We start from the raw sequence: 15338 nt of genomic DNA, 5'->3' as shown, positions 1-15338 counted from the left end.
TGGTCACAACAGCTAATCTGAAAGCAGGAGCTTCTTCAAGGTCTCCCAGATGGATTCAGGGACCAAGTACTTGGGCCATCCCCCACTGTATTCCCATGTACATTTGCAGGGAGCTGGATGGAAAGTGGAGCAGCCAGGACATGAACTGATAGTTCTATAGGAAGCCAGTGTCACAGGTTGTGGGACTTGGTAACAAAGTTTTTTGTAATCAGGGTGTCCTGGAGCTAGTCCCCAGTGGACACTGAGGCACCTGTAAGCTGATGTCTTAGCAGAAACTAGAGACCAGGGAGAGTGAAAGGATTTCCAAAGTGCTGAGAGATAAAAAATAAACAAACAAAAACTTGCTAACTTAATTTGCAATGAAAATAGAGCCATTTCATTTCCTGCAGCAGCTGATTCCCTCATCCGCAGTCCTGTTGCTCTTCATAAGAGGGTGGAGAATTCAGGAGGCGTTTGGCCATTTTTCACCACCTTTGTTTGCTACAGACTGTAGCTGTGCTAAAACCATAATTCTTGGCTACTTTTCCCAAGTGTATACTCCCTCTGGAATCACCTGTTTTGTTCTGTCTTATTTTTTGGTGCTGTCTCTATGCTGTCTCTAATACCTTCAGGTCATCAGTGAAAGTATTGGGTTGAGTGGAGATTGCTGAGTCATTTCAAAAGTATAAGTCCCTGTTTCCGTTGTAAAGATTTGCACCAAGAATCAGACTGGCACTTACGTCAGTGCTGGATGCCTGGCCAAGTGTCATGTCAGAGTAACTGGATTTGATTCCTGGCTCTGGCTTAACACAGACGCTAGAGGCAGCAGTAGGGACTTAATTAGCTATATTCCGTCACCCGCATAGGAGACCTGGGTTGAGTTCCCAGTTCCCAGCTCTTGCTTCAGCCTGGCCCAGCCCGCATCCTTTGGGGGACTGTTGGGTAGTGAATTATTGGGTGAGATAAATAATTAAATAACAAATAATAATAGGATGGGATAAATAACTCATAAATAAATAAAGGAGAAGTTAAAAGAAGAAAAAAGAGTAGCTGATGGGTTATTCAATAGCCTTGGCAATAAAAGCATCATGATTAGTTATATTCATTTTGAATAATGTAATTATTCTGTGTCTGTAGTTTTCTAGCCTCCAGCCTCTTAATCTACTGAAAGTTATTATACTTGGCTTTTAATAGCAAAGGTATATTAGGGTGGCAGTTTCTACATTGTGTCAGAATATACTGTTTACTATAATTGGTTTTTGATAACAGGTTTATTAAGGTGATCCTTTTTTATATTGATACAATTGTATCAGTATAAATGTAGGTGTCAAGTGCTAGACATATGCTAAAGAAAATAGAAATAATACAGAGTTAAGTATGAGCTAGTACTTAGAACTTACAATTGTATCAATATAAAAGGAGGACATTCTCCTTTTCTGCCCACTGCTATAGAATCTGACTTTATGAGACATTTTACCCAATTTTCCTCCATTTTTTGTATCTAATATAAAGCATTCATGGTATGTTATTCTGAAACTTGAGTTCAAACACCTTAGCTTAATTCATATAATCATGTTGTAGAAATGGGCCATAATAAGCTTCTAGATAGACTTCTCTATTCTGTGGCTGATTTAGTGTAGCCTTTAGATCATCTTGCCAGTCAGAAACAGAGCTGAGTTTGCACAAAGCTCTAGTTGTAGCTGAAGAAAAAATAATCTTTTCCTACTCTTCCTACCATTCAGCTTTTAAAAAATTTTCGTACTTGTTTTTATTTTGACACTGAATGCAGTTCTCCTTTCCCCCTTTTTATAGCAATGAGCTGCCAGTAAAGTTTGACAAGAACAAAATGCCTGATGGGTCAGATGGGCTACTCTAGAAAGAATGGAGTGCTAATTCTTTCTGTATATAGTCTCTGTAATCATCTGTCTATGACTTATTTATTTGAGTGGTAAAGTTACAGAGACGAAGAAGTCTTCCATTCTCTGGATCACTCCTCAGATGACCCCAGCAGCCTAGGTTGGGCCTTTCTGGATCTCCCACATTTGTGCAGGGTCCAAGCACTTGGGCCATCTTCCTCTGCTTTCCCAGGCATGTTAGCAGGGAATTGGATTGGAAGTGGACCAGCTGGGACTTGAACCAGTACCCTTATGAGATGGTGGCATTGCAGGTGGCCTCTCTGCATCTTTTATTTATTTTATCTTATTTTCGTGATTTTTATTCCTTATATCCTTTAGAAATGTAATTCTGATAAAATTGCTTTAACCTAAGTTCTCTGAAAACATAACTATCAGTTTAGTGTTTTACAGAAATTACTAAATTTTCCTAACCAAATAGAAAAATTATCATTTACATTGACGGCTGCTTTTTTTTTTTTTTTAAGATTTATTTATTTTATTACAAAGTCAGATATACAGAGAGGAGGAGAGACAGGAAGATCTTCCGTCTGATGATTCACTCCCCAAGTGAGCCGCAACGGGCCAGTACGCGCCGATCCGAAGCCGGGAACCAGGAACCTCCTCCAGGTCTCCCATGCAGGTGCAGGGTCCCAAAGCCTTGGGCCGTCCTCGACTGCTTTCCTAGGCCACAAGCTGGGAGCTGGATGGGAAGTGGAGCTGCTGGGACTAGAACCGGCGCCCATATGGGATCCCGGGGCGTTCAAGGAGAGGACTTTAGCCTCTAGGCCATGCCGGACGGCTGCTTTCTGAGCTAAATGTTAGAGTTTATGTTTATTTGTATCTGAAGCCCTGCATTTTTAGTAGATTAGACTGAAAGTAATTAGTTTAGTTTAGTCCTTCTAGATGATCATTATAAAAATACTGCAGATTTCATTCTTAGTTTGTATAGAAACAGTGGATGTTTTATGTTGTTTACAGAGTTTCTCATTCATAGGTGCTCCCTAAACTCACAGTACTGTTTTATAGTGTTAGATGTAAGCTGCCCTCGGTGAGAACATTTTCAGTGACGTTTAGAACATCTGTCTTTAAGGTAACTTTTATTCCTCTCAGGCATTCGCAGAAAACCCCTTCTTTTCTTGTACATGGAATCTTTTTTTTTTTACTAGGATAAGAACTATGCAGGATTAATTTTTATTTTATTTTTGAATTTACCTGTATTTATTTTTTAAAAAGATTCAGGTATCTATTATGTGGACAAGTGTTGTCATTTTACACATATTTTATCAGTGTCAACCAAGTTTTCTTTGATGTATTTTGTAGGTGATACTTCCAAAAGTAAACTCAAGGAATTCAGACCATTGGTCACATTGGACCTGCTTGAAGACTCATTGATTTATCAGACCAGCGTGCAAGAAAATGAAAAGTAGTGTGGCACAGATAAAAGTAAGTATTTGAAAATTATAACACAAGACATGAATTTATAGCTGAAAAACTATTCTTCAAACAAAAATGTGCTTTTATGACTAGAACATTAGATCCAGACAGTATATTGATACCATTTAAGTTACACAATTAGTCATGTAGACACTTGACCAGATGGAGGTAATAGGTCACACAAGGGTACAGATGTCTGCCCATGTCATGCCATGTTTTATACAAAAGAAAGATGAATAAAAATAGTGCAGAGGAAGTTGCGTTTTTCTTTCTCTCTGTCTTGTGCGCTCTCTTTTTTTCCTAGATTTTTATTAATTAATTTTATTTGAAAGGCAGATTTGCAGAAAAGAGAAAGAGAGCTTTCTCTAGGTATCCCATGTGAGTGTGAGGGCCCAGGGATTTGGGTCATCTCTCCCTATTTTCCCAGGTTCATTAGCAGGGAGCTAGATCTGAAGTGGAAAATCCAGAACTTGACCTGGCATCCGTATGGGGTGCCAGCAACACAGGCAGAAGCTTAATGTACAACACCACAGCACCAGCCCCAGTATTCTAAGAGCATACCTTCCTGAAAGGGCTTGAAATGGAAGACAAGTATTGGCTTCGTTAAGGGTCTTGGAGTAGATTTATGCAAGTCTGTCTACCGTCTGAGCCTCTTGCTATTTATTTGTTGTGCACCATTGGGCTGTTTGTTTTCAATTGAATTATTACCATTCTACAGAGACTATTCTAAGCAGTTGAGCAAAAGAGTGAATAATGCAAAAAAGCCTAGTTCTCAAAGAGTTCACATGTTAGAGGAGGGAAAATAGAAAATCATAAAATAGATAAGTAAGTTATATAGTATGCAGGTGTTAAGTGCTAGACATATGCTAAAGAAAATAGAAGCAATACAGAGTTAAGTATGATGCTAGCACTTAGAGCTTACAGTTTCTGTTAGTTTGGTGATTATATGATCCATAGGAAAGAGCCATCTGAACTCTTTGAAGAAGACAGATTAACCATGTACACTGTGGGAGAAGAATGTTCCAGAAGGAGAGAATAGTATGTGCAAAGGCACACCCGTTACTGTGGCTTTCATAGAAGATAGGACAGGGGAAATCTTAGGAAGTGTAATCCGAGCGGTGGCCGGGAACAGTTGCTCCATCTGCTTTCAAAGCTCTTCTGCCTTTGAGTGGACTTGGTAGGAGAGCAAATCATCAGCTTCCTTTCTTTTCAACTGTAGCAGTGTGCAAGCAAGCTGACATATCACTTCCTGGCCTTTGGAGCCAGCAAAGAGGAAGGTGTAGTTTTTATTTGGTTTATGAATATAGATACTTCCCTTTGCCTCTTTGTTAGCTCTGCATACCTGAACTTACTTGTTAAGGGAACCAAGTAGGTGACAAATTACTTCACAGCAGGCTATGGTAGGTAGAGGGTATAGTGTGTAGTAAGTGCTTAATAAACTGTCTTAAATAGTTAAGACTTAGAGACCAAGGCAGCCTCTGCAGTCATCTTTTCCAGTGTATCATGCTAGCTCTTCAGCCTTTGCATACCTCTGTTGGCAGGAGCTCACTGTCTGCTAAGCTAGTTCTCTCTTCATGTTTTGAAATCTGCCTCTTCAGTACTTTTAATCACTAGTCCTTTGTTACTTAGTTAATTTATTGAAGGTCTAATAGGTGATAGACTCCATGATAGGTGCAACCACTCAGATTCAAAGGAGACTCGTGCAGAATTGGCTCTTGGGTAAGCCATGTTACACATAAGCGCTCACATCTTTTAAACTGAAAGAGAGATATTTCATCTTTCTCAGAGTTGCTTTCCGGCTCTTCTTGGGCTCTCCTTCTTCGTGTCTGCAGCTTGTGGTCTAATGAGTCCTGCGTGGGTCTCCCTAGCCTGGGAGTCAGGATGCCTTTCACACTTAGTCACTAGGCACTCCTGCCAGTTCTCTTCAGTCTGCTTCCATCTCTCCTTCTGTTGTCATGGCAGGTTCCCTAGCTGGGATGTGGTCTGTTCTTCACATGCTGTTTGAATCTTCCTTTAATGTTCTGAGAACTCGTCTTTTGAGTTCAAAAGATGTCATCTGAGGGTATTATGTTTTCTCCTTACTGTGGCTTTCTGTAGCTGAGTAAGCTCGCTACTTTTTCCAGCTGTTTTTCCGTCCTTCAAGATTTATTTACTTGATTGAATTAGAGAGAGGAGAGACACACAGAGATCTGTCTACTGGTTCATTTTACAAATGGCTGCAGGGGCCAGAGCTGGGCCTGTCTGAAGCCAGGAGCCAGGAATTTCTTCTGGGTTTCTCACATGAGTGGCAGAGGCCTAGGAACTTGGGCCATCCTCCTCCTGTTTTCCAAGAAATATTGATAGGGAGCCGTATCGGAAGTGGATCAGCTAGAATTTGAACCGGCACTCATATGGTATACCAGCATTACAAGTCATGGCTTTACCCACAGTGGCACAACGCCAGCCCCCATTGCTTCTTTTTGAAGACTTGTGCTATGAGCCTAGCAGATTCTCATAGTCTTTGGATCCAGGCTCCATGCTCCACTTCCTCACACTGCTCGAGTTGCATAGTCTATAGACATCACAGTATTCGTTTAGCTTACTGAACACTTTGGAGAACTTTGTATATATTCTCAAATTGTTGCATTAACTTAGAATCTAAGCTTTGTATACGGCGAATAGGGAAATTGAGGTTCTTAATATTTGAGTCATACTCCAAAGTGCTCTTTTTCTTGGTAGAATCCCATTCATTCACCAAAGCCAAGTGCTAGTGTAACCCTTTGTCATTGCTTAGTTCTCTGGGCCATGCTTAGTTCTCTGCTTAGTTTTCTACTCAGAATTTCCTGTTAATACTTGGCTGTGTGTACCAGTTATTACTTGATCAGATTCCACATGCCTGCTGATCCACTAGTTCAGTGTTTTTGGTTCCCTTTGTTTGCTCATAGCAGATGTGGAGATGTGTTAAGAACTATTAGCACAGAGTTGAAGCCTTCTCTGTAATATAATCAAAATAATGGCCTTGCCTTGAAATAGTGGATGGTGTGGTTTTCTTGTTCTTTGTGTCTAATTTTGAGAGTCTTTATAACATCACTCGCCTCTGAGTTCTGAAACCCCTTGGGGGGGTCTTCCCATCTTCTGTATCCTTCACAGTATCTATACAGGAAAAATAATGTTTTTAATATATATTTAGTCAGTACTATAATGTGTTTCTGTTGAGTTGAATGCAATTCATGTATTGAGCTCAGGGTCTTATATGAAGTTTTAAGAAAAAACATGCCATACACACTGAACAGTCGGCTTCATGTGTTAAAATTTAACTTTCTTAAACCTAATAGAGGGCCCGGCGGCGTGGCCTAGCGGCTAAAGTCCTCGCCTTGAAAGCCCCAGGATCCCATATGGGCGCCGGTTCTAATCCCGGCAGCTCCACTTCCCATCCAGCTCCCAGCTTGTGGCCTGGGAAAGCAGTTGAGGACAGCCCAATGCATTGGGACCCTGCACCCGCGTGGGAGACCTGGAAGAGGTTCCAGGTTCCCGGCTTCGGATCGGCGCGTACTGGCCTGTTGCGGCTCACTTGGGGAGTGAATCATCGGATAGAAGATCTTCCTCTCTGTCTCTCCTCCTCTGTGTATATCTGACTGTAATAAAATGAATAAAAATCTTAAAAAAAAAAAAAACCTAATAGAAACAGGATTTTAAGATCATTGCATTTGCTATAAAACAGCAGCCAAACATGGCTACTTTAAGCTGTGAATCTGGATATTGATGCTGTGTCTCAACAGGTTAATCCTTCACATTGTGGCACCAGTTTGTGACCATCCATCTCCCTGCCCATGGCCTGTAGAGGGTAGTTCAAGTCCTTGAGACCCTGCACCCATGTAGGAGACCCAGAAGCGCTTGCTCCGTGCTTTGGATTGGCTCAGCTGTGGCTGTTGTGACCATTGAGGGAGTGAACCAGCAGAGGAAAACCTTTCTCTGTCTCTGCTTGTCTTTGTAAAACTTCCTTTTAAATTAAAAAATTTAGAAGGATTATGAATCTGATTATATACTTATTCACAGACATAGACTTAACCTAGTTGGTGGGTCAATGCATTGGCTCAGCTGGCTGGTCCTCTGCCTCCAAGCATGGCATCCATAAGGGCACTGGTTCATTTGTTGGCTGCTTGGCTTCTGATACAGCTTCCTCCTTGTGGCTGGGAAGGCAGCAGAGGATGGCCCAATGACTTAGGACCTTGTCCACTTGGGAGACCTGGAGGAGGCTCCTGGTTGCTGGCTGCAGCTCGTCTCAGCTCTGGCGACTGCAGTCATTTGAGGATTGAATCAATGAATGGAGGATCTTTATCTTTGTCTCTCCTCTGTAAATATACCTTTCCAATAAAATTAAATAAATCTTAGAAAAAAAAAATCCTAGCTAGTGTATGCTAGGTAGAAATGTATTAGTTAATGGTACTTTCATATAATTTTCTTATGATAATGAAAGAGCCAGAAGGCTGTAAATTAAATAATCTTAAAATCAGGAAGTTGAATTGTTTGGTATTTCTTTTAAAAAAATCTTCTATTTATAAATGTCTTTTGCCATTGAGGAAGCAAGCATGTAAGATTACAGAGCTGCTTATTCATTATTTGTTTTATTTTTTCTTAGGATTCAATATTAAAGACCTTTAATAAATTTTCCTATGAATAATAATATTTAATCCTTAAATTCTTATTTTAATGACACTGATATAAATTTTCACCTGTATACAAAAGTAAATTTGATTTGAATTTTTAACTTATGATATATGCTCAGATTGGACAGATTATGTCTGTGTAATGTTTTGATGTCTCATCAGTTTCATGTTACATGAAATTGTATATTATTTTCCAAAAAATTTGACATGTGATTCATGTCTTAGTATTGATGCTTTTTTGTTCTCTAGATTGTAAGAGTACCACACATATCCGATACTCAAATAATGTTTGTTGCAAACAAAGATGAAGTTTGATAAAAGTTTAGTATAATTTCCTTCTAGGCATTTATATCATGCAGATTTAGTAATCTATGCTAAAGTTGTAGTTTCCTAAGCTAGAAGGGTTTGAGTTAAGTACAGCATCGAAAGCTTGATCTCACCCACAAATGGGAGTTCTCATTTGAATAACTTTGATACTATTTTTAACCACTGGGAATAGTTTATAAAAAAAAATCCTAACAGCTTATATTATAGGATTAAAATATAAGCCGGGTGTCATAAAAAATTGAGAATTGTCTTCTATTTTGAGTTCTTTTGGATAATAGGAAATACTTCATGCATTGGAAAAATAGGTTATTTGGGTGACCAGCGTTGCGGCATTGTGGGTCAAGCCACTCCCTGTGACGCTGGTATCCCACTGGGTGCTAGTTCAAGTGTGCCACCCATGATATACCCATGGGTGCTGGTTCAAGTCTTTGCTGATCCACTTCCAATCCAACTCCTTGCTAATGGCCTTGGCAAGCACAGCAGATGGCCCAAGTATTGGGACCCCTGGGATCTCTGTGGGAGAAGCAAAAGAAGCTCCTGGTGTCCGGCTTTGGCCTGGCCCAGTGCTGGCTGTTGTGCATGTCTGGGAGTGAACCAATGGATGAAAGATCTCATTATCTTGGATACTTCTCTCTCTGTAATTCTGACTATCTTTTGTTATCTTCTGTGCTGTCTGGGTGACATGGATTATTCCTGTGGTTTAAACAAAATTTTTGAATTTTTGATATAATTCTAAAGTACTTTGATTTTCTGAGACATGCTTGTATTGCATTGTCTGAAACATAGTTTTTAATAGAAATAATTTTTGAAATGTTTTGTTCTTTCCTTTCGACAGTACTCGTCTGGTCATGACCGAAGGGACAATTATAATTCATATCAGAGGTCCTCCTCTCCAGATGATAGGTAAGGACTTTATGTGTTAAGTTTGTGTTAACTTTATGTGTAAAGTTATGTGTTAACTTTATGCATTAAGTTTGTGCAATAACTTCCCTGTTAGGTTCTCACTTTTAGGGTAGACAACTTCTTTTCATGGTTTTATGAATAGTGTTACCAGAGAGAGTGTTAGGAAGAGTCGTCTTTGAAGGATTATTTGAGGAGTTAACTAATAAATAATTCCAAGTGTTGAATAATTTTTTAGGTGAATGGAATTAATTTTAGTATCTTAAATACTAAGAGAATGACACTTAATGAAAGAGAAAGATTGAGTTGAGAATACATTATTTTGAAGTGCTGCTTTGCTGTTCCTGCTGTCCATTACAATTATTTAGCTTTATTTGATACACCTTAACTTATTTTACTGTAGTATGTTAGGTTTAGTGATTGAAAAATTTTGCCACTAATGTGCATCATGCATTTGTGTTAGGACAAAGGTTATTCCCCTTTGTCTTAATTATTATCTTTAAAAATAATTTATGGGGTGGGGTTGGCACAGTGGCTCAGCAAGATATTCCTCTTCCTGCAGTGCTGGCATCCCATATGGGTGCCAGTTCCTGTCCCAGCTGCTCTATCCCTCTTCCAACTCCCTGCTTGTGGCCGGAAACCAGTAGAGGAAGGCCCAAGCCATTGGGCCGCTACACCCACATGGGGGCTTGGCTCCTGGCTTCAGATTGGCTCATCTCCAGGCATTGGGCCATTTGGGGTATGAACCAGCAGATGGAAGATATTTCTCTCTGTTTTTCTGTCTCTGTGTTGATCACTCCTTCTGTGTAAGACTGCCTTTCCAATAAAAATAAATCTTAAAAAAAAATAGTAGTTTCTCAGGTATCTGCTTGAAGTGGTGGTTCCCACCCAGCCTGGTTTGCTCACAAATTCTGTGAGTGGTTCTGAGTTTGGGTCTGGATTTGAGTCCTGTCTCTGCTTTCACATCCAGCTTTCCACTGGCATTGCCCTCAGAAATGGTGGATTGAGTATGTGAGTCTTTGCTGTTCATGTGGAAAATACTAGTTGAGTTCTGGGCTCCCAGCTTTGACCTCGCCAACCTCCAGCTCGGGTTGGGTATCTGGGAGTGGCCTGGTGGATGGAGGAGCTCTCTGTCTCCCTGCCTTTCAAATAACAACCATTACGAAGCAAGGAATAGTCTTTAAATTTCTTTTGTCTAACTTCTTCCTTGTTCCTGGTGTACATGGTATTCCACTGTGCTAAATATCGCTAAAAACATTTGCTTTATGGGCACCAAGTTAATCGTCCTGATTTGTTACCTTTTAACCTTCCGCGCATTATCCTCTCTGTTATTAAAAATAAACAATGAAAATAGAAGTTTCACTCTATACATCCAGACATGCCTATGTGTACAACTTAACTGTGGAAATGTAAGATGTATATTATGTTGCCATGTGTTTTTATCGTATGTATGTTCATTTGGCTTTTCTTAAAGCTCTCTTTTTTTGACTTAAAATTCAGCTAACAGATCTAATGTTTCCATCTTTATATGCTGATAATTTTAATCCATTTTTACCGGAATCCAGTAACACAGTTGCAGAGTAGTAATAGCTGGTGAATAGTCAGTGACATTACATTGGTTTTTTTGGAGACCAACCAATGCTGTGTGCTCAAGTGATACTCTGTTGTGGTAAATGAGCCAACCAAAAACAGGGATTCGTGGCAGAGTAGGCTTTTCCCTCTAGTGATGTGTGTCCAGATATCCATTTCCCACTAAGGGCAATGTGATGAGCAAGTTTTGTTATGTGAGTTCCAGGAGTTGTTCTGCTGTGCTTGGCATGAAACTGTAAGTATTTCTGACTGAATGAACAGATATTAGTAAAATGAACTGTTTGTTAAAATCAGTTTGACAGGATATTTATTGTTCAGTTGCTGCCTTTCACGTAAATATTTTAGCATTATTAGTGTTTGACTCTCTAAGTATTTTTAAGTTATTTTTAACTCACAACTTTGGTTTTCTTATTCTATATCTTAGATATGCAGAACCAGAAAGATCGCCCCGGGATAGAGATTATTATGATTATAGCAGATCAGACCATGAGCATTCAAGAAGAGGACGTTCTTACGATGATATCTCGGAGTCACGGTTAGTATGGGAAATTCTACCTGTATGGAAATGGTATTTGAACTTTCTTTATGTTTAATAATAATAAAATCAATAACAGCCTGCTTTAATTGAATGTTCTTACATGCTAGCTTTTAATTTTTTTCCAAGTTTTTATTTATTTTATTTGAAAGACAATTACACAGAGGTATAGACAGAGATCCTCCTTCCTTGGTTCACTCTGTCAATGACTGCAGTGGCCAGGGCTGAGACAGGCTGAAGTCAGGAGCAAGGAACTTTATCTGGGTCGGCCACATGGATACAAAGGCCCAAGAACCTGGACCTTCTTCCACCACTGTCCCGGAAGCATTAATAGGGAACTAGACCAGAAATTGAACACCTGGAAATTGAACTGGTACCAACGTGGGATGCAGCCAGGCTTTCTGCTGTGGCTTTCATGCAAATTAGTTTCTTATTGCAGCGAATATGTGAAGTAGATACTGTTATATGTACTTACAACTGAGAAACTGAGAACTACACAGATCTTGTATTTTGTCTGTGTTTATGAATCCTAACAGTGGCAAGCCCAGGTCCGACTGAGTGCCCCAAGCTGTTAACTCATAATGTTCTGCAGGAGGGACTGACTTAGATAATTTTTTTTTTTTTTTTTATAAATTAAAGATGTTTATGTATACTGTGACATGAGTGATATGGTTTACTTTGCTGTATCATGGCAGAGAAATGTTGACAATGAAGTTACTAATTTCTAGGCTTTTTTTTCCCTGCATATGAATGCTTTCTACTTGAGTCTTAAAAGACTTGGCTATCCATTTTCCCCTCTGACTAACATTGGCTCTGCAAGGTTTACCTGGTTGAGAGGTGGGAATGGAAAGCCAGTTGATTGGGATGTAAATGTGTATAGACTTGTAGGTGTGGTTTTTAAGAAGAGACAGATCTAAGTGTCATTGTCATTCATGTTCCACTGAAAGCTAGGTAGTAGTTTTTTGTTTCTGTTTGTTTGTTTTTAAATTTATTTATTTTTATTGCAAAAGGCAGATAAACAGGAATATCTTCCATCTATTGATTTACTCCCCATGTGGCTGCAACAGCCAGGGCTGAGCCAGTCTGAAGTCAGAGCCTCTACCGGGTCTCCCATGCCGGTGCAGGGTCCCTGGGCTTTGGGCCCTCCTCTGCTGCTTTCCTAGCAGGGAGCTAGATGGGTAGTGGGGCAGCAAGAACTTGAACTGATGACCACATGAGGTGCTGGCTCCTGTAGGCAGAGAACTATACAATTGAGCCATCGCATGTGCCCCTGGAATTCCTTTCCAAAATCTCACTGAAGGGCCTTTCCATTTGCTCTGGGGAGCTCCCCCTGATTTCCTGTTCATACTTATTAGCCATCCAGTTTCATAAATTTGTCTGTTGTGATTTGTTGTTCATTAAGGTCTATGTCCGTTTTGACATTTCCATGACCATGCTTCCAGTAAAGTAGGATTCTACTATGATTTTGATCAAATTCTCCTGTAGTTTAGTATGAAATATATCATTTGGTATCTTTGGTCTGAATTTCCTTCTCACTGCTTTCTAATATATTTCCAGTCTTAAAATCCCAGGTTAAGTTAACCTCCAAAAACCAGGCTCAAGAGCTGAGACCTTAATGACAATTTAATAAAATCAGCTGCTACAGTTAAAACTCAGCAGTTGGCATATTCCCTCAAATTTCTGTCAAAAGTCAAGAAACTAGATATTTTTTATAATTTATAAAGAGAAAGCTGGCGATTAAATGACTTACCTGAGGTTCTCTTACCCATCTGGTAGAAATTGAAGCTGGGATTTGAACTTAGCTGTGACTCTTAAAATTTAAGTTTTCTGTACAACCCCTGTCCTTACTGCCTTAGTATTATTGGACCTTAAAATTGGTTCAGTGGGCCTGGAACTTTAGTCTAAAGGCTAAGTCCTTGCCCTGCATGCACCCGGATCCCATATGATCTCCCGTTCTAATCCTGGCAGCTCCACCTCCCATCCAGCTCCGTGATTGTGGCCTGGGAAAGCAGTTGAGGACGGCTCAAAGCCTTGGGACCCTGCACTCGTGTGGGAGACCCAGAAGAGGCTCCTGGCTTCAAATTGGTTCGGCCATTGTGGCAGCTTGGGGAGTGATTCAACACATGGAATATCTTCCTCTCTCTCTCTCTCCTCCTCTCTGTGTATCTGACTTTCCAATAAAAATAAATAAATCTTTAAAAAAAAAGATTTGTTCAGTGTGTGAATATGAAATCTTAGGGCATCTACACAGTCACCCTGCAAAAGAAGCAGGCTAGCTGTTATGTAGGTTCTACATTATGGAAAGTAAAGTCAATGGTCCAGAAACATTTGGAGACAGCTACCTCTTTAAAAAAAAAAAAAAGTAAAAGATTATTGTATTTGAAAGGCAGAATATAGAGAGGGAAAGATAGAGAGTGACAGCAAGGTCGTCCACTCGCTTAGTTCTTGACCACAACAGCCAGACTGAAGCCGGGAGCCTGGGCATGATCTGGGTCTCCCACTTGGGTTACAGGAACCCAGGTATTTTATTTGATATTATTTTTTGTCCTTGAGCCCATCATCTCCTGCCCCCAGGAGCATTACCAGCAAGGTAGATTGCAAGCATTGTAGCCATTTCTCCAACCACCACGCTGATAGGAGCATCTTAAGTCATGACCTAACTTGTTGCTCCACCTGTCTGTTCCCAAGTATTGCTAACTTGACTCAGAGAATATTCTGTATTCCTTCTGCATGGTGCAGGAGCAGATACAATAATCTAAGTGTATAATGCCATCAGTCAGTTAAACGCCTTTTTTTTTTACTGTTGTTTCTCAAAAAAAAAAAAATAATGGCAATATATTTCTGCTATAGCTATTTTTTTTTTTTTTTTGGAACATGCACATTTACAATAAATCAATGGAGTGAATTTGAAGCACCTGCGTTGGAGTTTTTATAACTTTTCCCCATACCCTGTATACTCTGTTAGTGTCTTCAGATTGTCTATTGTGACTTGAAATCTCTCAGGTTTCTTTTGTACCTCAATTTCAAGGTTTTCCCACCACAGCTACCCTGCAAGTTAAGTCTTACTATATATTAAAGGAGATCTTCCCAAACATACCTGTTAGATTTTGCTAAATTCTAACCAACCATCAGTTTCCCTGTATTGTGGTGGTGATATAAAACTTTGATTTATTGTGTTCTTAACTCATGATTGCACAAAACATGAGCACTTTCCAAGACACAAACTCTTCTTTTGAGGAATGATAGGAATAAACTAGAGCTTGCTGTTTCTTATTCTTACAGATTCAGAGAAAATACCTGATTGTTTTAAAAATGCTAGTTCAGGGCAGGCATTGTGACTTCTTAGAGGTAAAGCCACATGAGGATGCCTGTTTGAGACCTGGGCACTCCACTTCTAATGCAGCTTGCAGCTAATGCACCTGTGAAAGCAGTGAAAAATGGTCCAAGTTTTTAGACTCCTGTACCCATGTGAAAGTCCTGGAAGAGGCTCCTGGCTTCTAGCTTGGGCTTCACCCAACTTTGGCCCCACACACTGTGGTCATTGCAGCCATTTGAGTAATGAATCAGTGGACGGAAAGTCTTCTCCCTCCCTCCCCTTTCTCTCTCTCCTCTCTCCCTCTTATTCTCCCCTTCTCTTGTTTTTTCTCCCCCACCCCTCCTTTAAATAAATTGTTGGCTGAAGGATATTCATCTACTTTTGTAGGGAAGAGTAATTGTGACTAGAAGACCAGATTTTTGGTCACATTGTGTTAAAAAAAAAACATAATAAAACCCAAGTCCCTGATATTCTGAGATTTCTAGTAATTATATCAAGAAACAGTTTCAGGTATTTTTTGTAATGACATACCTAAAATTTCTGTGATTAGAGATAAATTCTGGTCTCTCCATTATATAATTTATCATATACACCCGTCTCCTCCAAGTGCTGTTTTCATGTTACTGTAACTTAAATGCTTTGGATATTCCCCATTTTCTCCAGTGTAGAAAACTGAAGTTTGTTGTCTGCCTTTTAAGATTTCACAGCCTGATTCA

The 15338-nt window shown here is 39.8% G+C and overlaps 1 protein-coding gene across 1 annotated transcript in view; it reads left to right on the top strand.

Moving 5' to 3' along the window:
• The first annotated feature begins 3187 nt into the window (after positions 1 to 3187).
• Positions 3188 to 15338, top strand: part of CWC22 (CWC22 spliceosome associated protein homolog) — a 49461-nt gene continuing 37310 nt past the window's right edge. The window contains exons 1-3 of the mRNA XM_058664688.1: positions 3188 to 3317; positions 9117 to 9184; positions 11196 to 11306. Coding sequence (XP_058520671.1) covers positions 3291 to 3317; positions 9117 to 9184; positions 11196 to 11306 — 206 coding nt within the window. The 5' untranslated portion in view covers positions 3188 to 3290. The remainder of the gene's footprint in view (positions 3318 to 9116; positions 9185 to 11195; positions 11307 to 15338) is intronic.

Source organism: Ochotona princeps, chromosome 5 (assembly GCF_030435755.1).
Source record: "Ochotona princeps isolate mOchPri1 chromosome 5, mOchPri1.hap1, whole genome shotgun sequence".
Lineage (NCBI taxonomy): Eukaryota > Metazoa > Chordata > Mammalia > Lagomorpha > Ochotonidae > Ochotona > Ochotona princeps.
This window is presented reverse-complemented; position numbering and strand designations above follow the sequence as displayed.